Source organism: Hemitrygon akajei, chromosome 25, assembly GCF_048418815.1.
Source record: "Hemitrygon akajei chromosome 25, sHemAka1.3, whole genome shotgun sequence".
NCBI lineage: Eukaryota > Metazoa > Chordata > Chondrichthyes > Myliobatiformes > Dasyatidae > Hemitrygon > Hemitrygon akajei.
The window spans coordinates 28,044,564-28,069,486 of record NC_133148.1 but is presented as its reverse complement, the minus strand read 5'-3'; the positions used below and the strand labels follow the sequence as shown (position 1 = coordinate 28,069,486).

The following is a 24,923-nucleotide window of genomic DNA, read 5'->3' as shown; positions in this document are numbered from 1 at the left end:
CTTGCTGTCACAAGGAAGGCAACTAGTCGTACATCAGTTTTGCAACAGTTTTTATTATAAAGGTGAACAGTGGGAGATTTTCCAGCAGGTTCGTGTTGTGTTCACTGCTAATATGCAACTTGTATAAGCTGAAATATTTTTAAAAGAAATCACTCCTAAATTGTGCATAATTGTACTTCTTTAAAAAGTAATCTCTAAATTGTGGTTTTTCAAAATTAAATCCTAAATTGTACTCTTTCAAAAATTGAAAGCAACTCACAGATAAAACAATATATATATATATTAGCTGAAAATTATAGTCAAATATATTTATATTCTGAAAAATATATAGAACCAATTGAACAAGGAGGCTTCAGTATAAGAAGCAATGCTTAAAAAAATCATGAAAACAAGTCCCTCAGCCCACTGACTCTGTGCCAACCATCAACCACAAAATTAGCATTGATCCCATTTTTATTTTCCCCACACTTTCATCAGCTATCTCAGATTCTACAGCTTTGAAGCAATATATAACAGCCAATTATTTCATCATCTTTGACTTTGGAATACGCACCCAGTGGAAACCCACGCGATCACAGGTAGAACATGCAAATGCCGCTCGGAGAGTAGCGGAGGTCAGGATTGAACTCACGTTTCTGGCACTGCAAGGAAGTGGCTGTACTAGATGTGCCACTGTCCTGTCCCACATAATTTATGAAGAGTTAGTATTACAATTTTAGAATGCTTGTTAAAGCTTGATTGTTACCAGAGCTTAAAGGAAGTTACGCTTTGTACTTACATAAGTTGACTGTGGCTTCAAATTAATTTTTTTATTAAATTAATTTATTTTTGTAGTAGGGTCCAGGTATTTTGGTTATCTTTATTTAGAAATAGCAGGAAGGATTTCTGTCAGCCTGATTTGTCAGGTGGCTGTGTCAGTGGTGACTGGGAGGAGTACATCCTTTATTTTCATTAAATGTGGCCTCAAGGTCACTTAGAGTGCTTCAGCCTGAGGATCCTACAGCAGTAAGCCTGGCAGGATGCTGGCAACAGTAGAGCTGTTAAAGATAAGTTGGGGGGTGGGGGGGGGAAGGTGTGGGCCAGGTCAAGCACAATCCAACCCAAAGTAAAAAGACATTCCCTTGTAACTGATAAATAATTTAACAGAAACAATTTCAACCCATGAACAACTTCTGGATAAATTGAAATACATATTAAGACAAAAGAAAAATAGTAATTAAATTTGTGCCAGGGAATGATTTTTAAAAAGGCAGCAATAAGGCAGCTAGATAGGTATCTTATGGATGGGGGAATCAAGGGATATGGGGACAAGGCAGGAACCGGGTATTGATAGTAGATGATCAGCCATGATCTTAAAATGGTGGTGCAGGCTCGAAGGGCTGAAAGGTCTACTTCTGCACCTATTGTCTATTGTCTATAAGTCTCAATTTTGCCACAGTTCTGCAAAATCCTTTATAGAAACAACTGAATGAGGCCATTTTTAAATTATACAAACCCCAAGCTGAATGTACACATCTACAGTAATGTTTTCTGTTAATTCATCAGCAGGTTATTATTATTATGATCATTAGAGTTATTAAGTGATTCAGAATGACTTCTTCAATACTCAAATTTATGGTTGTGAATTCCAAGCACGGAGATGAATCTGAACTGATGTCTGAGTGATAGATTAAAATAGGGATATAGTTACCCTCAGAAATTGATCATACCACTTTGGGCCAAAAAGGTTTGTTTGAATAAGCAGCACAAGAGATCCAAGGCTGATCGTAATACTAAGCAGGCAGGGAAAGGTTGGAGTGCTGAGTGTCACTTTACGTACGTGCAATTGATCACAGATCTATTAGATTTGCCCGTTTTCTTTCAAAAATAAAAATACCGGAGGCAAGGTCAGTTATGTTTTAAAAACATTTGGATTGTTTGCACAATGCTGACACACTACCTTTTCCAGCAAATGTAACATGTGCTGCTGGAGCTGCAAGCTTTGATTTAGTAAGAGAGTTTGTTGATCAAGAATTCTCCGAACCTCCCTGTTTGTTTCTTCCACGGCCGTGCTTATCTTCTTTTGTTCTTCTAGCATTGACTCCATTAGTCTGATACTTTTCTTGTGCAGGTCAGCATTTGATGCCCTCCTCTTCTTGATGGGTACCAGTTCAGTTCTACAGCAAGTAAAGACGGTGCAGAATACAGGTTTAGATCTCACACTCAAAACTTGTGATGTAATTAGATTCTGACTTGTGAAGGTGAGACTTGTTGATATATTAAACCACTCTTGTTAAAAATCACTTCCACAGAAACTGGACAGATACTGAACCGACTTCAAACAATTAGATACGTATTATTCAGGCAGGCAAGGCTTTGGGGTACTGCAAATCATTTCTCTTTTACGAGGTGAAGTAATCAAGTCAGACACAAGGTGGCACAATGCAATAGAACATGATGTTTTTTGCCGAGGCCTTGATTCAGATTCAGAAAAAAAACTGCAGAAGTGTGGTAAGCTATGTATATTTGTCTGGACACGCCGCTCTGCTGACTGCTCCTGTGGCTCCTCCCACGGACCCCTGTATAAAGGCGATTGGGGCACTGCTCCTCCCTCAGTCTCCGAGATGTAGTGGGCTCCCTTTTTTGCTGCTAATAAAAGCCTATCGTTCACTTCCTGCCTCCGAGAGTTATTGATGGTGCATCAAGAAGTAACATGCATATTAAAAAAAAATCAGCCTCTACTTACTTTCTTATTAGTATGAATTTATATGATAATGGCCATCTGTGTACCCTAGAATCTCATCTGATGTTAGGCAGGATCTTGGCAGAGAAACTAGGGTGATGAGTAAAGTTTACTGAACTGACCAAGATTTTATCCATTTGTGCCAATTATTGCACCTACTTTCTGACTACCATCTGCCCTACAAACATCTAACGAACTACCCACTTCAGTAAAGTACTGCTTCCTAGGGCTGAGATAGGGAGAGGAGCACACACAAACTGCTGGAGGAACTCAGCAGACCAGGCAGCGTCTATGGAAAAGAGTAAACAGTCCACGTTTCGGGCCAAGACCCTTCATCGGAACCTGAAAGGAAGAGGGACGATGCCAGAATGAAAAGGTAGGGGTGGTGAAGGAAGATAGTTAGAAGGTGATAGCTGAATACGTACACAACGTTGGAAGAACTCAGCAGGTCAGGCAGCATCCGTGAGAAAAGAGTAGCCAACGTTTCGGGCCGAGACCCTACATCAGGAATGGGGGGGGGGGGGTGGGGAAGAGAGGGCCGAAGCCCAGTAATAGAGATAGGGGGAGGGGGTAGGGCCTAGAGGCACCAGGTGGAAAATCAATCAGAGGAAAGATAAAGGGGGGAGGGGGAGGGAATAAGCACGAAAGAACTGTAGAGATAAAGAAGCAGAAAGTTGAAAGGGGAGAGAGGCAGAGAGGGACCTGGGATAGGGGAAGGGGGAGGGGGAGGGAATTACCAGAAATTGGAGAATTCAATGTTCATACCACCAAACATTGAGGTTTGAGGCTCAATGTTAAATACTTAACATTTGAGGCTACCCAAACGGTAGATGAGGTGTTGCTCCTCCAACCCGAGTTTGGCCTCATCGTGGCAGTAGAGGAGGCCATGTATGGACATATCTAGATGGGAATGAGAGGCAGAGTTGAAGTGGGTGGCAACCGGGAGGTCCTGTCTGTTGTGGCGGACGGAGCGGAGGTGCTCGACGAAGCGGTCCCCCAATCTGCGTCGGGTCTCGCCGATGTAGAGCAGGCCGCACCGGGAGCACCGGATGCAATAGACGACTCCAGCAGACTCGCAGGTGAAGTGTTGCCTCACCTGGAAGGACTGTCTGGGGCCCGGAATGGCGGTAAGGGGGGAGGTGTGGGGACAGGTGGAGCATTTGCGCTTGCAGGTGATGGCTGAAGCCAGTGGGTAGGAAAGGATGTTGGTGGTTTGCCTTGGAACAGCATTCACTGATGCTCCCCCAGCCAAAAGCAGAGCATTAGAAGGAAGAGAATTTTGCCATCATATCTGCTCCTTTCTGTTATATCCACATTAATCAATTTGTATACTTTTTCATTCCTGCTCAGCCGTACCAGGAATTGAGTCCACACAGCACAAGGTGCTCCGGGGTCCCTTACTGCTTCACCACCTTTTTTAGGTGTTCACCAATATAGGAATTCCTGCTCCCCAAAATCCGGCCATGTTAAAAAGGTAAACTTAATCAACTTTCCTGGTTAGAGGTTCTGACAGTGCCAGATGGGCCAGCAGTCTGCACCTGGCTGAAAATGGGGAAAGTTAGCTGAAGATTTCTCTAGAATGTGTGCCTGACAACGCTGTAATATTAATAAGATGTGAATTATAAAAATAAAGAACATTCATAAAACATTGAACATCACAGCTCAGAACAGGCCCCTCAGTCCACAATGGTGTGTTAACCCTTTAACCTCCTGTAAGATCAGTTTAACCCTTCCATCCTACATAGCCCTCCATTTTCTATTATCCTGGGAGTTTAATAAATCCTTAATGCATCTGCCTCTACCACCAAGCGTGACAGGTGTTCCATGCACGCACCACTGTGTTGAAACAAAACATTTACTTATGATACTTTCTTCCAATCACCTTAAAATTACCTCCTCCCAGCCCCGGCATATTCTGAGAACTGCTTAAACTGCAGCTTGACAGGTTAAAAAATAATAAAGGGATATTTTGTAGATGCATTCAGTGTACGTATTTTTTTTATTTCCTCATACAGTTTTAAAGAGAGGGCTCATTCAGTAAGGCAATATGGCTAGAGCTCAAAGATAAGAAAGGTGCGGTCACTGTGATTTGATTATCCTGTAGGCTTCCCATTACCCAGTATGAGGAGGAAGAACAGATATATGGACAGGTTTCTGAAAAAAAGTTGTAGTGGGTAACTAACTTCACCAACGTTGATTTCTTAAGAGCAAGAGCCTTATGTGAGGCTGAATTTCGTTCAGAAGGATTTCTGAACCAAGAAGAGGGACCATACTAGACCTTGTATGGGGAAGCAGACCTATCCAGGTGGTTGAGGATACAGTGGGAAAACATTTTGGACACAGAGATCACAACTCCAAGTCCTATGACAGTTACATCTGACATGTGGCCATTAATTAAAAGCGACCAGGTCAGAATTCCAGACTTGCATGGTTCAGTAAGGATGGCAAGATTATGGAACCTTGGATGCAATGTGACGTTGTGAGCTTAATGAAAAAGTAAAAGGATACAAGCATAAGGTTTAGGAAACTGAAATCAGACAGAACTCGTGAGGAATATACAGACAGCAGGAAGGAACTTAAGCATAGAATTAGGAGGGTCAAAAGGGGCCATGAAGTATCCTTGGTGAGTGGGAGTATTCAAAATGCAAGGGTGTTTTACACATACATTAAAAACTAAAGGAGAGCTAGGGATAGAGCAGGATCACTCAAGGACAAGGGAGGGAGTTTACACCCGAACCCTGAAAAGTTTGTGACTTGTGGTGTTCCACATGGATATGGGCTGGGACTCTGATGTTTGAAAAATAACAGAATACCTAAATGACGGATAAAAATTGATTGATTAAGTTTTCCGACGTCACAAATTTGGTGAAGTTCTGGATATTGAAGTTTGTCAAAAGATACAGCAGGATTTTAGATCAATTGTGGAATGCATTAATCCATGTGTGGCCTATACTAAGTTTTTATAAAGTTGCAATACAATTCCAGACCTTTGACCTCAAAGTTTCAACTAATGAAGGCAAGCTTGCCTTATGTCGTCTTTAGCACCTTATCAATTAGTGCAACATCCTCAAGGACTTGGACCCCAGAATCCCTTTGTACAATTAACACTATTAATGACCTCCAGCCAGACTAAGGCCTGTCAACGTAGATAAGGGGAATAGAGGTTAATAATCTTTCTCCCGGGGGAGTCTGACACTAAGGGGCACAGGATTAAGGTGAGAGGGGAAAGTTTTTATGGGGACCTCAAGGGCAAGTTTCTCCATATAGATGGTGGTAGGTATGAGCTGCCAAAAGTCAAGTCAACTTTTATTGTCATTTTGACCATAACTGCTGGTACAGTACATAGTAAAAATGAGAGAATGTTTTTCAGGACCATGGTGTTACATGACACAGTACAAAAAACTAGACTGAACTACATAATAAAAAACAACACAGAGAAAGCCACACTAGACTACAGACTGCATAAAGTGCACAAAAACAGTGCAGGCATTACAATAAATAATAAACAGGACAATAGGGCAAGGTGTCAGTCCAGGCTTCGGGTATTGAGGAGTCTGATGGCTTGGGGGAAGAAACTGTGGCCCGAATGCTTCGGAGCCTTTTGGGTGTGATTACATTTGAAGACGTGGACAGGTGAATGGATAGGAAAGGTTGAGAGGGATATGGTAAATGGTACTAGCTCAGGAAAACACATTAGTCAGTGTGAGCGATTTCTGCTGCGGGGACTGTTTCCATACTGTGTAACTGCAAGTCTGTGATCCAGATGAAATAAACTAGCACCAGGATAGAAATCTAGAGCATTTCTGAGAAACGGTGCTCAGCATTAGGTTCTGTGATAGCTCTCCCAATGTTCTGTGTGAATTACATGCACACCATTGAAAATAATAAAACATAGGAGCAGAATTGGGCCATTCAGCCCATCAAATGCTCCGCCATTCCATTGTGGTTGATTGATCATCCCTCTCAACACACTCTCCCGCGTTCTCCCCATAGCCTTTGAAACCCTGACTAATCAAGAAACTATCAACCTCCATTTTAGATATACCCAGTGACTTCGCCTCCACAGATTCCACAGATTCACCACCCTCTAGCCAAAGAAATTCATCCTCATCTGTTCTAAAGGGACATCCTTCTATTCTAATGCTGCGCCCTCTGGTTCCAGACTCCACCCCCCCCCCCCCCCCACTATAGGAAACATCCTCTCCATATCCACTCTTTCTAGGCCTATCAATATTCAATAGCTTTCAATGAGGACTCCCCCCTCTCAATTATTCTAAATCCAGCGAGTTTAGGCCCAGGACCATCAAACATCCTCATTCCCCTGATCATTCTCTGGACCTCCAGTGCCAGCACAGCTTTTCTAAGATAAGGGGTCCGAAACTGTTCATAACACTCCCAAGTGCAGTCTGACCAATGTCTTATAAAGCCTCACCATCATATCCTTGCTCTTATATTCTAATCTTTTCAAAATGAATGCTAACGTTACATTTGCCTTCCTTATCATCAACTCAGCTTGCAAGTTAACCTTTAGGGAATCTTGCACAAGGACTCTTGTGTGCTTTTGCACCTCAGATTTATGAAGTTTCTCCCCAATTACAAAATAGTCCATGCCTTTATTCCTTCTACCAAAGTGCATGATCATTGATTTTCCGACACTGTATTCCATCTGCCACTTCTTTGCTCATTCTCTCAATCTGTCTGTCCTTCTGCAGACTCTCTGCTTTCTCAACTCTACCTGCCCCTCCACCTGTCTTCGTATCATCTGCAAACTTGCCCACAAAGCTATCAATTCCATCATCCATAACATGAAAAGAAGCAGTCCCAATACATACCCCTGTAGAACACCACTTGTCACCAGCAGCCATCCAGAATAGGGCCCCTTTATACCCATTCTTTGCCACCTGCCAATCAGCCAATCCTCTATCCATTTCGGTATCTTTCCTGTAATGGCATGGACTCTTCTAAGTAGTCTCGTATGGCAACTTATCAAAGGTCTTCAGAAAATCCAAGTAAACAACATCCACTGACTTCCTTTCTCTTTCCTGCTTGTTATTTCTTCAAAGAATTCCAACAGATTTGTCAGGCAAGATTTCCCCCTTAAGGCAACCACGCTGACTTTGTCCTAGCAACACACACAAAACGTTGGAGGAACTCACCAGGCGAGGCAGCATCTATGTAAACGAGTGAACAGTCAGCATTTCAGGCTGAGACCCTTCAGCAAGAGTGGAGAAAAAATGATGAGGAGTCAGAGTAGGAAAGTTGGGGGGGCGGGGAGGAGGAAGAACCACAAGGCGATAGGTAAAACCGGGGGGGGGGGGGGGGGGTGAAGTAAAGAGCCGAGAAGTTGATTGGTGAAAGAGATACAGGGCTGGAGAAGGGGGAATCTGACAGGAGAGGACAGAAGACCATGGAAGAAAGGAAAAGGTGAGGAGCACCAGAGGGAGGTGATGGGCAGGTACGGAGATAAGGTGAGACAGGGAAATGGGAATTGGGAATGGTGGCATTCTGAAGGTTTGAAAAATCAATGTCACACCATCAGATTGGAAGCTACCCAGACAGAATATAAGGTGTTTCTCCTCCAGCCTGAGTGTTGCCTCATCGCGACAGTAGAGGAGGCCATGGACTGACATGCTGGAATGGGAATGGGAAGTGGAATTAAAATGGGTGGTCACTGGGAGATCACATTTGTTCTGACGGACGGAGTTTGGGTTATCGGTGAAGCAGTCTCCCAATCTACATCCAGTCTCGCTGATATACCCAAGGCCACATCTGGCACACCGGATACAATAGTTGACCCCAACAGAGTCACAGGTGAAGTGTCACCTCACCTGGAAGGACTGTTTGGAGCCCTGAATGGTAGTGAGGGAGGAGGTGTAGGGGCAGGTGTAGCACTTGTTCCACTTGCAAGGTTAAGCGGATAAGGACAAGAGGAACCCCATTCCTGGTGGGGTGGCGGGAGGATTGGGTGAGGGAAGACATGCGCGAAATGGAAGAGATACTGTTGAGGGCAGTATTAATGGTAGAGGAAGGGAAGCCCCTTTCTTTGATGGAGGAGGACATCTCTAGAATGAAAAGCCCCCTCCTGAGAGCAGATGCAGCAGGGATAGAGGAATTGAGAGAAGGGGACAGAGTTTTTACAAGTAGCAAGGTGGGAAGATGTGTAGTCCAGGTAGCTGTTAGAGTCAGTGGGTTTATAATAGACATCAGTAGATGAGCTGTCTCCAGAGATAGAGAAAGGGGAGGGAAGTATCAGAAATGGACCAGGTAAATTTGAGGAAGCTGGAGGCAAAGTTAATGAAGTTGACAAGCTCCACGTGTGCAAGAAGCAGCACCAATGTAGTCATCAGTGTAGCGTAGGAAAAGTTGGGGAGTGATACCAGTGTAGGCTTGGAACATAGACGTAGCCAACAGACAGGCAGGCACAGCTGGGACCCATGTGCGTGCCAATGGCTACACCTTTTGTTTGAAGGAAGTGGGAGGAGCCAGAGGAGAAATTAAGAAATTAAATTAAATCAAGTTCCACCAGACAGGGGAGAGTGGTGGTGAAGGGAAACTGGTTGGTTTGGTGTCCAGAAAGAAACCAAGAGCTTTGAAGTCTTCCTGGTGGGAGATGGAGGTGTATGGCAACTGGACATCCACAGTGAGAATAAGATGATCGGTACCAAGGAATTTGAAATCACTGAAAAGATCAAGAGCATGTGAAATGTCATGGATGTAGGTAGGAAGGGACTGATCTAGGCAGGAACTATAACTGAGTCGAAGTATGCAGACATAAGTTCAGTGGGGCAGGAACAATGGGTCTACCTGGATAGGCAGGTTTATGGATCTTGGGTAGGAGGTAGAAATGGGAGATGCGGGGTGAGGGAACTACAAGGTTGGTGGCAATGGATGGGAGATCCCTAGAGATAATAAGGTCGGTAATGGTATGGGAGACAATGTCCTGGTGCTCCTTAGTGGAATCCTGTTCAAGGGGTAAGAAAGAAGTGTCTGACAGTTGTCATCAGGCCTCAGCAAGTTAGAGGTCAGTCCACCAAACTACTACAGCACCCCCTTTATCTGGGGGTTTGATGGTGGGGTTACGATTAGTGCAGGGGGAGTGGAGAGCATTCAGAAGAAGTAAGGTTGGAATTTGAGGGAGGACTTTGGCCTACTTTATCATGTGCTTTCAAGTGCCCCAAAACCTCATCCTTAATAATGGATTCCAACATCTTCCCAACCACTGAAGTCAGACAAATTGACCTAAAATTTCCTTTCTTCTGGCTTCCTCCCTTTATAAAGAGTGGAGTGACATTTGAAAATGTCCTGTCCTCTAGAACCATTCCAGAATCTAGTGATTATTGAACAATCACTACTAATGCCTCCACAATCTCTTTAGCTACCTCTTTCAGAACCCTGGTGTATAGTCCATCTGGCCCAGGTAACATGTCTACCTTCAGACCATTCAGCTTCCCAAGCAACTTCTCTTTAGTAATAGCAACTACACTCACTTATTCCCCCCGACATTCTCAAATTCCTGGCGTACATACTAGTGTTTCTCACAGTAAAGACCAATGCAAAATACTTAAGATTGTCCACCATTCATTTGTCCCCCAATACTACCTCTCCAGTGTCATTTTCCAGCTGCCCAATGTCCACTCTCACCTCTCTTTTACTCTTTATATATCTGAAAAAATATTTTATCTTCTTTTATATTACTGGCTAGCTTACCTTCATTAGTTAAGCTTTTCTCTCCTTCTGCTCTTCAACTGCCTTCCATTGGTTTTCAAAAGCTTCCCATTCTTCTAACTTCCCACTAATTTTGTTATATTATATGCTCTCTCTTTTGCTTTTATGCTACTTTGACTTTCCTTGTCAGCAAAAAATGGCCTCATCTTCCCTTTAGAATATTTCTTCATCTTCGGGATATATATATATATATATATATCATGAGCCTTCCAAATTGCCCCCAGAAACACCAGCCATTGCTGTTCTCTCATGCCAATATAATTCCATTTACTCTACTGTAATACTGATAAATCTCACTTTATCTTCTCCCTCTCAAACCGCAGGCTGAATTTGATCATATTATGGTCACTGCGTCCCAAAGGTCCCTTAGAACGTTGAGTGATTCAAACAACTTTTTCCAGTTTAGTGCATAGGAACAGAGGAGCATTTACAAGCTCCTTGAGAAGATTTTGTTGACTCTCCTTTAAACATCAAGTATTAAAAGAAACTTGGTGTAACAATATTTTCTCTGAGGTCTCACTCAGCTATTCAGCTTGAATCCAAATTTTGACCAGTGCTTTAATCATTCCAGTCACTGTAATTTTATTTGCATTTCATTAATCTTATCAACAAATGAAATGCAAATAATGACTGCCAATCAAAACCATTGTAACAACCCTAAATTTGTAAGTAACTGGCAATTTTATATGGGGAGAAAACAATTGAGAGCTGAGTCCCATTAAACCCAAATCACTCCAGTCTAACACGCCAGTCCATGGCCTCCTCTACTGTCACAATGAGGCCACATTCAGGTTGGAAGAGCAACACCTTGTATTCCGTCTGGGTAGCCTCCAGCCTGATGCCGTGAACATAGATTTCTCAAACTTCCGGTAATTGTTTTCCTGCTTTCCTTAATCATTTCCCATTCCCATTTCCTCACTCACCTTATCTCATTACTTGCCCATAATCTCCCTCTGGTGCTCCTCCACCTTCCCTTTCTTCCATGGCCTTCAACCTCTCCTATCAAATTCCCCCTTCTTCACCTCTATCTTTTTCACCAATCGACTTCCCAGTTCTTTACTTCAAGCCCTCCCCCACTCCTGGTTTCACCTATCACCTACTACCTTGAACTTCTTCCTCCGTTTCCCCCACCTTCTTACTCTGGCTTCTCACCCTTTTTTTTCTCCAGTCCTGAGGAAGGGTTTTGGCCTGAAACATCGACTGTTTATTCTTTTTCATAGATGCTACCTGGCCTGCTGAGTTCCTCCAGCATTTTGTGTGTGTTGCTCACTCTTGGGATTGATCCCGTAATTAAAAATGTCAAATTATTGCATTTGGCTTACCTCAGTTGTGAAGAATGAAAATTGGATGAATTTTCCGTGAGGTCAGACTCACAAGAACTTCCCTCGGATATCACGACATCATCATTTGGAAATGTTTGTTTCAGTGAGGGTGATGGAGTTTCTGATTTGGTTGCTGAAGGTAATTGTGTTATATCCTCAGATACACTGGATTCATCCTGACCAGAGAACTGAGCAAGCATTCTGTGGATAGCTTCATAATAGGGCCAGTATGAAGAGGAAGCTGCACTTCCACACGTAGCCTTGAGCTTTCTAGTTGAAATACAAAGTTATAGTTCAATGTATTTTATCATAAAGCTCAATGAAAATAAGCAAGTTTAGTATCAAAATTTCATTAATAAGGATATTAACATGATTAAATGTTAAAGTTTTATTAGTCTATAAAATTAAATCAAAAGTCAACTCGTCTGCCACAATAAAAGAGAAAGATTCAGAAGGAATTACATGGTAAAGAAATACCCTTTGTTTCCTGTAGGTTTTAACAATGCAGAGTAAATTGCAGTTGTAGACAATATAAAGGAATAGTCCTTGTACAGTTAACATATACTGTATATTCAAACTAGTAAGATTCTCAAATGACTGCAATAAAATCATAAACTTTCGATGTACATGATAATTTGATCAGCAAAAATCAAGATCTGAGAAGCACATAGGCAGGAACCACTGATTATCATTTGCAGTAATAAGTTAGCTAAAAAATGTTCATAAACTTGCAGCATCCATAATTTTCTTACATTGAATAATAATTCTATGTGTGGAATAGAGTCTGAGAGTCACAGAACACAATGGCAAGCCGGTCAGCATTATTCATCCATGTTGACCAAGATGCCGATCTTAAACCAGTCCCATTTGTCTGTGTTTAGGCTAGATCCCTTTCTAAGCCTTTCCTATCCATGTGCCCATTCAAGTGTATTTTAAATGTTTTCATTCAACCTGCCTCTACCAATTTGTCAGTTTGTTCCAAATGTACACCAACTGCTGTGTGGTGGGGAAAAAATCGTGACTCTCACATCCCCTTTAAATCTTTCTTCTTCACCTCTAGTTTAGACTCCCCTGCCCGGGGGAAAACTGTGACTATTCATGAATTAGTTAGATGAATGAAACTGGTTTGTGTGGTCGATTTTCTGCTTGGAAGAAAAACTATGTCAGTGTTACTGTTAATAATGTCAAATGAGTACAGACCCAGAGCCATCAAACATTCCTCATATGATAACTCTTTCATTCCCAGAATCATCATTGTGAACCTCATCTGGACACTCTCCATTACCAGCACATCTTTTCTTAGATGAGGAGCCCAAAACTGTTCCTAAAACAGTATTCAGGATGAGGCCTGGCCAGTGCTTTATATAGTCTCAGCATCACATCTCTACTCTTGTATTCAAGACCTCTTGAAATGAATGCTGACCTTGCATTTTGCCATCCTCACCACAGACTCAACTTCCAAGTTAACCTTCCCTTTGCATCTCAGATTTTTGGATTCTCTCCCCATTTAGAAAATAGTCTGTACATTATTTCCATTACGAAAGTGCATAACCATGCATTTTCCAAATTGTATTTCATTTGCCACTTTCTTACCCATTCTCCTGATCTGTCCAAGACCTTCTGCATCCTACCTGTTTCCTTAACACTACCTGCCCCTCCACCGATCTTCGTATCATCTGCAAACTTGGCAACAAAGCCATCTATTTCCACTATCTAAATCAGTGATATACAGCACAAAAAGAAGTGGTCCCAACTCCGATCCCTGCAGAACACTGCTACTCAAGGGCAGCCAACCAGACAAGGATCCTTTAATCCCAGTTGCTGCCTCCTACCAATCAGCCAATGCTCTAACTAAGTTAGTAACTTTCCTGTAATAGTATGGGCTCTGAACTTGGTAAGCAGCCTCACATGTGGCACCTTGTCAAAGACCTCCTGAAAGTCCAAATATACAACATCCACTGCATCTCCTTGATCTATCCTATTTGTAATCTAATCTCAAAGAATTCCAGCAGGTTTCTCTAGTCCTATCTTGTCACCAAGTACTCCATAACCTCATCCGTAACAATTGCTTCCAACATCTTCTCAGCCACTGAGGTCAGACTAACTGGTCTATAATTTATTTTTTGCTGCCTTCCTCCTTTCTTAAAGAGTAGAATATGATTTGCATATGTTGGAGAGTTGGGGGTGTGAGGGAGACTATGGGGTAGAGTGAGCATTTGGGGATATTAGAGGGAGTGGGGCCGGTGAGGGAGATTATGGGGCCCATGAGGGAGATTGTGGGGGAGAGTGGGGCCCGTGAGGGAGATCACAAACAAGATAAACCCTGCAGATGCTGGAAATCCAGGCAATACACACAAAATGATGGATTGACTCAGCAGGCCAGGCAGCATCTATGGAAACGAGTACAGTTTATGTTTCAGGCAGAGTCCCTTCAGCAGGACTGGAGAAATAAAAAGATGAAGAGTAGAGTTAAAATATATGGGGAGGGGGAGACAAACACAAGGTGATAGGTGAAACCAGGAGGGGGGAGGGATGAAGTAAAGAGCCAAAAAGTGTATTGGTGAATGAGATACAGTCCTGGGGCATGGGGGGTGGGGGGAAGTCTGATAGGAGAGGACAGAAGGCCATGAAAGAAAGAAAAGGGGGGAGGAGCACCAGAGGGAGGTAATGGGCAAGGAGATAAGGTGAGAGAGGGTAAAAGAGGATGGGGAATGGTGAGGCGGGTGGGGGGGGGTGTCATTAGCCGAAGTTCAAGAAGTCGATGTTCATGCCATCAAGTTGGAGGCTACCCAGACAGAATATAAGGTGTTGCTCCTCCAACCTGAATGTGGCCTCATCATGACCTGATGGAAGTGTATAAGATGATGAGAGGCTTTGATCATGTGGATAGCCAGAGGCTTTTTTCCCGGGACTGAAATAGCTAACACGAGGGCGCATAGTTTTAAGTTATGGCGGAGATGTCAGAAGCAAGTTTTCCACACAGCGAGTGGTGGGTGCGTGGAATGCTCTGCCAGCGACGGTGGTGGAGGCGGATACAATGGGGTCACTGAAGAGACTCTTAGATAGCTACATGGAGCTTAGGAAAATAGAGGGCTATGCGGTAGGTAAATTCTAGGCAGTTTCTAGAGTAGGTTACATGGTGGACACATCATTGTGGGTAGAGGTCTGTACTGTGCTGTAGAATTCTATGTTCTATATAGTGAATAGTTACTGAAATTTGCAATGGTTCAGTACTAATCCCTTTTCTTATCCAGAAGAGTGAAGTAATGAGGTACTAGGATTAGAAAGTATTAGCAGGTAATTAAGGTGCCCAACTACAGAGAAAATTATTATGCTGAGAATAAAGCTAATAGAGTTAATCGCATATAAAGGGCAAGCATTGTCATCTCAATCCAAAATAACTCAAACAAGTTATAATGGCAAACCATGCAAATTTTTCCACAATGTAAATAAGATCTTTCAATGGACTTGCAACTTCAGAATTGCTGATTTTTTTTTAAAAGCAGAGGAGACATTTAACCCGCAATACTTAGTACCAGTTCAAATTGCATCTCAGAGCTCTCCGTCTTAATTCTGCCTCTCTGATTGTCTCCCACCGCTGCCTGTGTAGAGTTTGTATGCTCCCCCTGTGACCATGTGGGTTTCCTCCGGGTGCTCTGGTTTCCTCCTGCAGTCCAAAGACATACCGGTTGGTAGGTTAATTCATCAATGTAAGTTGTCCCGTGAGTAGGCTAGAGTTAGGTTGGGGGATTCTGGGTGGCATGGCTCGAAGGGCCTACTCTCTGCTGTATCTTAATAAAAAACTAAAATATCCTTCTAATACCTAATTCTTTCTTAAGAGTAATGACTTTGAGATGCTGATATATATGCCCTTTCCTGGGGAAAATGCTCTTTAATCTGCTTTTAGTATAACCTTGAACAATTGACAAAATAAGTTATTCTCTTGTTATAAAATGTTGTGGATCTTTGTTGGACTGCCCCCAACTTTCTCACTGGTGAGGAATGCAATTCTTCTTAGGCAGGTCCCTGGAGGTCATGATTTTTTCTTTATAATTCCCTAAGGCTCGGTCTGATTTTTTTTTTAATTTTCTAAACCTTTTCATGTTTCCTTCTTTACTAAATTTATCCACTTCCCCATTCAAGGTTCCCCTACCTTGCCATCCCTGTCCTTCCCTCTGACACAACATACCTGTCCTTCCCTCTGACACAACATACCTGTCCTTCCCTCTGACACAACATACCTTGTCCTTCCCTCTGACACAACATACCTGTCCTTCCCTCTGACACAACATACCTGTCCTTCCCTCTGACACAACATACCTGTCCTTCCCTCTGACACAACATACCTGTCCTTCCCTCTGACACAACATACCTGTCCTTCCCTCTGACACAACATACCTTGTCCTTCCCTCTGACACAACATACCTGTCTACTGTATTTCTTTATTTTCCTGTAAAGGCCTGCAAGAAGTTGAATCTTAAGGTAGTATATGGTGACATGTACACTCAGTGGTCACTTTATTAGGTACTCCTGTACACCTCAATAATGCAAATGTCTAATCAGCCGATCACTTGGCAGCAACTCAATGCATAAAAGCAGGCAGACATGATCCAAGAGGTTCAGTTGTTTTTCAGGCCTAAAATCAGAACGGGGATGAAATGTGATACAAGTGATTTTGAGAGCAGGGAATGCTTATGATGACAGACAGAGCGGTTGGAGTATCTCAGAAATTGTTGATCCGGAATTTTCACATAACTCTCGAGTTAACGGAGAATGGTGCAAAGAAAAACATCCAGTGAGCAGCAGTTCTGCAGGTTTATTAATGAGAGAGCTCAGAGGAGAATGGGCAGGCTGGTTCAAGCTGTCAGGAAGGCGACAGTAACTCAAATAACCACACGTTACCACAGTGGTGTGCAGAAGAGCATCTCTGGATACAGAACTCATTGAACCATGAAGCGGATCTGCTACAGCAGCAGAAGACCACGCCGGTTTCAAATCTTGTGGCCATTTTATTAGGTACACCCCTGTGTCTAGTAAAGTGGTCACAGAATATATATGTACTTTGATAATAAATTTACTTGGGACCGTCCTGGACTCTCTTCAGTTGGTCATTACACACCCTCCATATATCAGACGTGAACATGCCCCAAAATAGCTGTTCCTGCCTAATACTCGGAAAGGAATAAACAATCAACATTTTGGGTTGAGACCTTTCATTAGCACCAGCCATTCCATTATACCATTATACTTTATTGTCACCAAACAATTGATACTAGAGCGTACAATCATCACAGTGATATTTGTTTCTGCGCTTCGTGCTCCCTGAAGTACAAATCAAAGTAAATATAATAAAAATTCAAATTATAAATCATAATTATAATATGAAAATATATATATATATATATATATATATAAATAATATATATAAAAATTAGTGAGGATTTTAGGGGACAAGCCATAGATGCTACCTGACCTGCTAAGTTTCTCCACCATTTTGTATGTGTTACTCTGGATCTCCAGCATCTGCAGAATCTCTTGTGTTTTTGAAAGAATTTTTTTTGTTTAAACACACAATTGTGATTGATATTTGAAACACATTGCCAGAAGTGTAAGTGAAGTCAGTTACAATCACCAAGGTATATTCAGACAGCCATTTATATAGACAAGTGGTAGAAAGATATAGACCTAGTATATAGGCAAAGGGGATGAGTATAAATGGGCAAAAAGTTCAGCTGCACACACAAAATGCTGGAGGAACTCAGCAGGTCAAGCAGTATCTATGGAAAAGAGTAAACAGTTCAAGTTTCAGGCTGAGACCCTTCTTCAGGACTGGAGAGAAAAAAAAATGAGAAGTCAGAGTGAGAAAGTGGGGAAGGGGAGGAAGAAGTACAAAGTGGTAGGTGAAACCGGGAGGAGGGAAGGGTGAAGGAAAGAGCTGGGAAGTTGATTGATGAAAGAGATACAGGGCTGGAGAAGGGGGAATCTGACAGGAGAGGACAGAGGCCATGGAAGAAAGGGAAGAGGGAGGAGCATCAGAGGGAGGTGATGGGCAGGGAAAGAGATAAAGTGAGAGAGGAGAATGGGAATGGTGAAGGGTGGGGGAGGGGGGAACAATTACCGGAAAATCAAAAAGTCGATGTTCATGCCATCAGGTTGGAGGCTACCCGGATAGAATATAAGGTGTTGCTCCTCCAGCCTGTGTGTGGCCTCATCACAGCAGTTACACCCATTGTGTGTGTAAAAAAAAGTTTAGCATGAGCGTGATGGGTCAAAGGGCCTGTTTTTACTACTTCTAGACTCCATAAACCTGAAATAAGCAGATAGCCGAAACTGCAGGAAAATCCTATTATCTCCTTCGCACACATATGCATCAAGAATTCTAGTTTTCCCTTATGTAGCTCTGCTTTTGAATATTTGTATCTATATATCCATCTTATGCTACTTCTTTCCATTTAACACAAGTTGTATTTCTATCACGTCCTCCAAAAAGAAAGAAAGCTTGCTTTTATCTTGATATCTCTAATACATTTAAGACACCCCAGTGTGCTTCCTTGCTATTTAAATTACTGTCTTAAAGTAAAAAGCAGTCCTACAAATGGCAATGAAAGAAATGGCATAATAATTTGTCTTGGTCTGTTTTAAGGATACATGTTGGATAAGGTTTTGAAGAGATTCCTCCCAAATTTTGATATGGTAAAAAGGAATACTTTACCAGAAACTAAAATAAGTTTAACACTTCATGGAGATAGGTGCTGGGGAGCACTTCAGGTCCAGTGATCACAATGCCATTAGTTTCAATATAATTATGGAGAAGGATAGGTCTGGACCCAGGGTTGAGATTTTTGATTGGAGAAAGGCTAACTTTGAGGAGATGCGAAAGGATTTAGAAGGAGTGGATTGGGTCAATTTGTTTTATGGGAAGGATGTAATAGAGAAATGGAGGTCATTTAAAGGTGAAATTTTGAGGGTACAGAATCTTTATGTTCCTATTAGGTTGAAAGGAAAGGTTAAAAGTTTGAGAGAGCCATGGTTTTCAAGGGATATTGGAAACTTGGTTCGGAAAAAGAGAGAGATCTACAATAAATATAGGCAGCATGGAGTAAATGAGGTGCTCAAGAAATATAAGGAATGCAAAAAGAATCTTAAGAAAGAAATTAGAAAAGTTAAAAGATGATATGAGGCTGCTTTGGCAAGTAAGGTGAAAATAAATCCAAAGGGTTTCTGCAGTTATATTAATAGCAAAAGGATAGTGAGGGATAAAATTGGTCCCTTAGAGAATCAGTGGACAGCTATGTGTGGAGCCAATAGAGATGGGGGAGATTTTGAACAATTTCTTTTCTTCGATATTCACTAAGGAGAAGGATATTGAATTGTGTAAGGTAAAGGAAACAAGTAGGGTAGTTATGTAAACTATGATGATTAAAGAAGAGGAAGTACTGGTGCGTTTAAAGAATTTAAAAGTGGATAAGTCTCCAGGTCCTGACAGGATATTCCCTAGGACCTTGAGGGAAGTTAGTGTAGAAATAGCAGGGGCTTTGACAGAAATATTTCAAATGTCATTAGAAACAGGGATGGTGCCGGAGGATTGACATATTGCTCATGTGGTTTCATTGTTTAAAAAGGGTTCTAAGAGTAAACCTAGCAATTATCAACCTATAAGTTTGACGTCAGTGGTGGGTAAATTAATGGAAAGTATTCTTAGAGATGGTATATATGATTATCTGGATAGACAGGGTCTGATTAGGAACAATCAACATAGATTTGTGCATGGACGGTCATGTTTGACAAATTTTATTGAATTTTTTGAAGAGGTTACTAGGAAAGTTGACAAGGGTAAAGTAGTGGATGTTGTCTATATGGACTTCAGTAAGGCCTTTGACAAGGTTCCACACAGAAGTTTAGTTAGGAAGGTTCAATCGTTAGGTATTAATATTGAAGTAGTAAAATGGATTCAACAGTGGCTGGATGGGAGATGCCAGAGAGTAGTGGTGGATAACTGTTTGTCAGGTTGGAGGCCGGTGACTAGTGGTGTGCCTCCGGGATCTGTACTGGGTCCAATGTTGTTTGTCATATACATTAATGATCTGGATGATGGGGTGGTAAATTGGATTAGTAAGTATGCAGATAATACTAAGATAGGTGGCGTTGTGGATAATGAAGTAGGTTTTCAAAGCTTGCAGAGAGATTTAGGCCAGTTAGAAGAGTGGGCTGAAAGATGGCAGATGGAGTTTAATGCTGGTAAGTTTTGGTAGGACTAATCAAAATAGGATATACATGGTAAATGGTAGAGCATTGAGGAATGCAGTAGAACAGAGTGGTCTAGGAATAATTGTGTATATTTCCCTGAAGGTGGAATCTCATGTGGATAGGGTGGTGAAGAAAGATCTTGGTATGCTGGCCTTTATAAATCAGAGCATTGAGGATAGGAGTTGGGATGTAATGTTAAAAATTGTACAAGGCATTGGTGAGGCCAAATTTGGAGTATTGTGTACAGTTCTGGTCACCAAATTATAGGAAAGATGTCAACAAATTAGAGAGAGTACAGAGGAGATTTACTAGAAGGTTACCTGGGTTTCAGCACCTAAATTACAGAGAAAGGTTGAACAAGTTAGGTCTTTATTCTTTGGAGTGTAGAAGGTTGATGGGGGGACTTGATAGAGGTATTTAAAATTATGAGGGGGATAGATAGAGTTGACATTGATAGGCTTTTTCCATAGAGAGTAGGGGAGATTCAAACAAGAGGACATGAGTCGAGAGTAAGGGGGCAAAAGTTTAGGGGTAACACAAGGGGGAACTTCTTTACTCAGAGAGTGGTAGCTGTGTGGAATGAGCTTCAATAGAAGTGGTAGAGGCAGGTTCGATATTGTCATTTTAAAAAGAAATTGGATTGGTATATGGACAGGAAAGGAATGGAGGGTTAAGGGCTGAGTGCAGGTTGGTGGGACTAGGTGAGAGTAAGCGTTCGGCACGGACTAGAAGGGCCAAGATGGCCTGTTTCCTGCTGTAATTGTTATATGGAAACACTTCTAACAAAGCAACAACCTTGACAGCCCAGATAATTTAACAGGTCAGGTAATGTGTAGGAGGTGAGGAATTGCCAGTGCTTTGTTTTGAAGCCCTGCGTCAGCCCTAAATTTATAAAACATTAGTTAAGCACAGTTGGAATATTTGTACATTCCTAGTCACACACATTAGGAAAGACGCGATTGCACTGGAGAGAGTGCAGAAAAATTCACTAAAATTTGAATTACCTTAAAATGTATTAAAGTAGATAAATACCCAGAGTCTGACATACTCAGACATTGTGGGAAGCTAGTGAAGAGATTGCCAGGGCCCTTGCAGAAATTGTTTGCTTCACCTTTGGCCACAGGTGAGGTTCTGGGGTACTGGAGTACCAGTGTTTAAAAGGTGTAGCAAAAACAAGTCCGAAAATTACAGGCCGGTGAGTCTGACATCAGTGGTGCGGATTCTGTGCAACAGGATCTACCAACCCTTGGAGAGATGGCATCCGATTCGGGACAATCAGCACACCTTTATGCAGGAAAAGCTAAGGTCAGTTTACTGTACTAGGGAACTGTTCAATGGTCTTACAGTAGCAGGATAGAAGTTCTCCCTGAGCCTCTGTACCTTCAGGCTTTTCTATCTTCTGCCCGATGGGAAGGGAATGAAGAGAAAATGTGATAAAATGATGCTTGGATGGCATGCAATAATAAACCGACTTTCCATGTTTCAAGTCCAATTGAGTTTAGTTATGAGAGGAAGTTCCTGACTCTCCCTCTCTAGAATGAAAGCCGTGAAAGGCCAGCTCACTGAGGAGGTGCAGTGTATCAGAATCCCGACGGTTCAGCAGCTGGTTTCCTCCTTGGAGTATGCAAGATGTGGGCCCAGGGCCAGAGTTTGCCATGGATGGAAGTCGTGGTGGGGGATCCCAGAGATCAGCAATCAGGGTAGTTTTGTGGCCAGACCTGGGATCAGGAGTGCATGTACATTTCCTGTTCTTTTTAAACTCAGTGTTCACAGGAAAACTTCTTATACCACAATACAATGTGTTAAAAGAAAAAGATGAAATTGAGGTGTGTTTGGTGGTGTAACAGACAGTAGTCTAGACAATCCACTTCTACGGTACTAAAAGTTTCAGGGATGCCAGATTGTCAGAGTTTTACCAAAGATGCATTTCTGGACAGATAGGGTTTGAAAAGAGAGCAGTTGTTACTGCGCTGGGATAATATCAAAGGATAATAGAGCAGGCTACAGGAGCCAAACGGGGGCAGCTTGCTGTCCCTTGTGTTGTGTTTCTGTTTCTAGATCAGCATCTTTCAATCCAAAAGCTGTGTAACTGAAAAATTGATCTTTGCGTACGTGTGGCAGAAAAGCTGTGTGCATTTGAATCGATGGTCTATAATTGCGCAAAGTTCTGGGTGGAAGGGCGACGATTGGAGAGGCTACCACAGGGTCATGAGTGGTCAGACACGTGCAAGGCCCAAGGCCGCCAATAGTAAGGTGGGTGCGAACACGAAGAACACAACATAAGTGAGTACGTAAGTAATAGACAGTGTAAAATCTGATACCCTGTAACAGAGAAGAAAGCCTGATTCACGGCTGCTTTGGTGTGTGGATCTCGTTTGCACAAACAGTTTCAATGTGAGCACTGTACAGCATACAGACCTTGAACAAAAGTCTATGGTACCAGCACACAAACATAACACAGTTTATGATGAAATTTCATTGAGTAAATATACAGAAAGTCTAATGCAATGCCATAGAACTTCTATCAGAATCAGGTTTATTATCACCTGCATGTGACGTGAGATTTGTTAACCTAGCAGCAGCAGTTCAATGCAATACATAATCTAGCAGAGAGAGAAAAAAATAATGTAAAATAAAACATAATAAAGTAAATCAATTATGTATATTGAATAGATTATTTAAAAATGTGCAAAATCAGAAATACGGTATATTAAAAAAGTGAGGTAGCGTCCAAAACTTCAAAGTCCATTTAGGAATCGGATGGCAGAGGGGAAGAAGCTGTTCCTGAATAGCTGAGTATGCGTATTCTTTAAGTTTTTTTAAAAACAAAATCTAAAGAATAATATGGGAGCTTTTGTGAATAACAATCTAACTTACACTTCAAGGAAAAGCTGCCTTAAAATTAACAAATCTTCCAGTATGGACTGCTGGGTAAATTCACTTTGTAAGGTCTTGTATATTAAGAAGCTGATGGTATAAAGAGGAGGTATCAAAACTAGCTTTGTTCAATCAGCAAAATCATGCTCCAGATTCAGTTTGTTAAAACACTGAAAACATTTTAAAAGCATTCCCTTTCTGAATACTTCTAAAAGATGTAAAAATGGTTTTAAAATGTAAGCACATTTAAATGAGATGAAAGACAAAAAATACTTGGAAAAAAACTAAAATATCTACAGCACTTCCAATTTCAAACACCTTCAACACTTCAAATGATTTAAATTAGCAAGCTGCTGGAGGTTTACGTGTAGAAAAAAATGGCAAGATTTGAAAGAGTAGTTCTAAGTCTTAAATCATTTATTTCCATTGAAATCAGTGAGAAAATATCAGTGATGCTTACTGTCCAGGCAAGTTCTTACTGTAAGTGATGTTCCTCATTGAACACCCTAGTGACTCCAATGCTGGAAGGCAGTTTGATGGCTCTATCTGCTTGAATTTTGGACACAGATACGCAGAAATCCAAGTGTTAGCATCAGTTTTACAGAGGAATGACTTGGTTTGCTGCAAGTTTCACCATCACTACTCTGCAAAAGAGGTGCTTTCTAAACCCTTACATTAAACGCTCAATAATATTTCCAAGTTTTGTAGCTGCTCTAACAATAAAAGAGATGTTGCCATTTTCCAGAGATATTGATTATTCTTAGAATTGATGAGGAGTACCAATATAATACAGAAAATAATTCTCATAGAAAGCAATACCTCGGGTTTAATACACTTTACAGTACAATTATAATGCTTACCTGTACTGAAAGGTTAAATTAGTAACTTTAGTTCTTATTTGATCTTTATCTCGGTTTATCCCAGTGGCTTCATAAAATTCTTCAGCTATCTTTTCGTATACTTTAGCATTTCTCTTGGCTGTTCGAAGATCTGATAAATACTCATTCCATATACGTATCAGAACACTTGTTTCAACCTCAGTCCAGTTGCTTGATCGCTTTGGTTTGTCTATTTGAGCAGCTGATCTATTGCTGCCACTGTTACAAGCTGCCATTTTGGAAATACATCAGCGTATCCGTGAGGAGAAGCTTTAAACATCTTATCTCAGAGTTCATGACTGATGGCTAATTGAAAAGCTTTTAAATTCTGGCAAGCATGTCTAAAACCCTTTTAGAACACATTCAAAAGGTTTTAGATAAAAGGATTGATGATAGATGACTAACATAATTTCTTTCAAGTAAAAGCTTTTGGATGAATGCTTCTAGAGTGTAACCGCCTGAAAAGGGTGCAGGATTTTGGCATTCCACTCTGTATTTAAATACTTAAAGCTTTTTCAGCTGGTGCCTGTTAGCTCTTGATGTAAAGTGCCTGTTGCCAGGGTAACATTGTATCAGTGATGGTCTAACACTGATGATGCTACTTTGCTTAAAAGCTTTTAATTGTTTCCCTTCATGAAATGAAGGTCGCTCTTAAATTCTAAAAGCTTTCAGTTGAAACCATTGAATTAGCCATCTGTCAGAAGTGTAATTGGTGTAATTAAGAGATGAAATCCTGAAAAACATTTATTCCTCGTGACTGGCTACATTGTGCTAGGTTTTAGTCAGATCAATGGAACTTAATTTCAGAGAATACTAACATCATGGTATGAAAAACAGTAAATCAGTTTTACCGTTTGCCTGATGCATTGAAAATATCATATACGGTAGATTTTTGATTCTAATTGCAAGTTGACATATTCCTTCTGGGTGATTTTGACACCCGAGCGGGTTCTAATGAAAAATTGCAGCAACTGTTTTATAGTAAACAATTTCAAAGGTTGAAAGGCTAATTTTATTGTCAAGTTATGCATGTACAAGTCAACTCCGATATTTGTCTTCTCCGGATAGCCATGAATTATATAAAAACCGTGAGAGTCGTTGAAAGGAAAGACATCAACCACCCCCCCTCCCGTCACACAAAAAAGAAATGGA

At 41.5% G+C, this 24,923-nt stretch overlaps 2 protein-coding genes across 7 annotated transcripts in view; one reads left to right on the top strand and one right to left on the bottom strand.

Annotated features, from left to right (window-relative positions):
* The window catches only part of LOC140716481 (ryanodine receptor 1-like), a 560,721-nt gene that overhangs the window by 218,265 nt on the left and 317,533 nt on the right, over positions 1-24,923 (top strand). The gene's annotated exons all lie outside the window — the stretch shown is intronic.
* Positions 1,605-24,007, bottom strand: LOC140716483 (myb/SANT-like DNA-binding domain-containing protein 1). Its single transcript, XM_073029250.1, has 3 exons — positions 23,754-24,007; positions 11,770-12,039; positions 1,605-2,156 (listed from the first exon to the last, which is right to left on the bottom strand). The coding sequence occupies exons 1-3, from the start codon at positions 24,005-24,007 to the stop codon at positions 1,892-1,894; spliced, it is 789 nt and encodes a 262-aa protein (XP_072885351.1). The 3' UTR covers positions 1,605-1,891.

Bases quoted from the DNA above. Each gene is read 5' to 3' on its own strand.
- LOC140716483 (XM_073029250.1), bottom strand. From the start codon at position 24,007: ATGGCAGCTTGTAACAGTGGCAGCAATAGATCAGCTGCTCAAATAGAC. The intron at 12,040-23,753 runs GTAAGCATTATA...TATTTCAACTAG, and splicing joins AATTTAACCTTTCAGTACAG to AAAGCTCAAGGCTACGTGTG. The intron at 2,157-11,769 runs GTAAGCCAAATG...TACTTGCTGTAG, and splicing joins TTTCATTCTTCACAACTGAG to AACTGAACTGGTACCCATCA.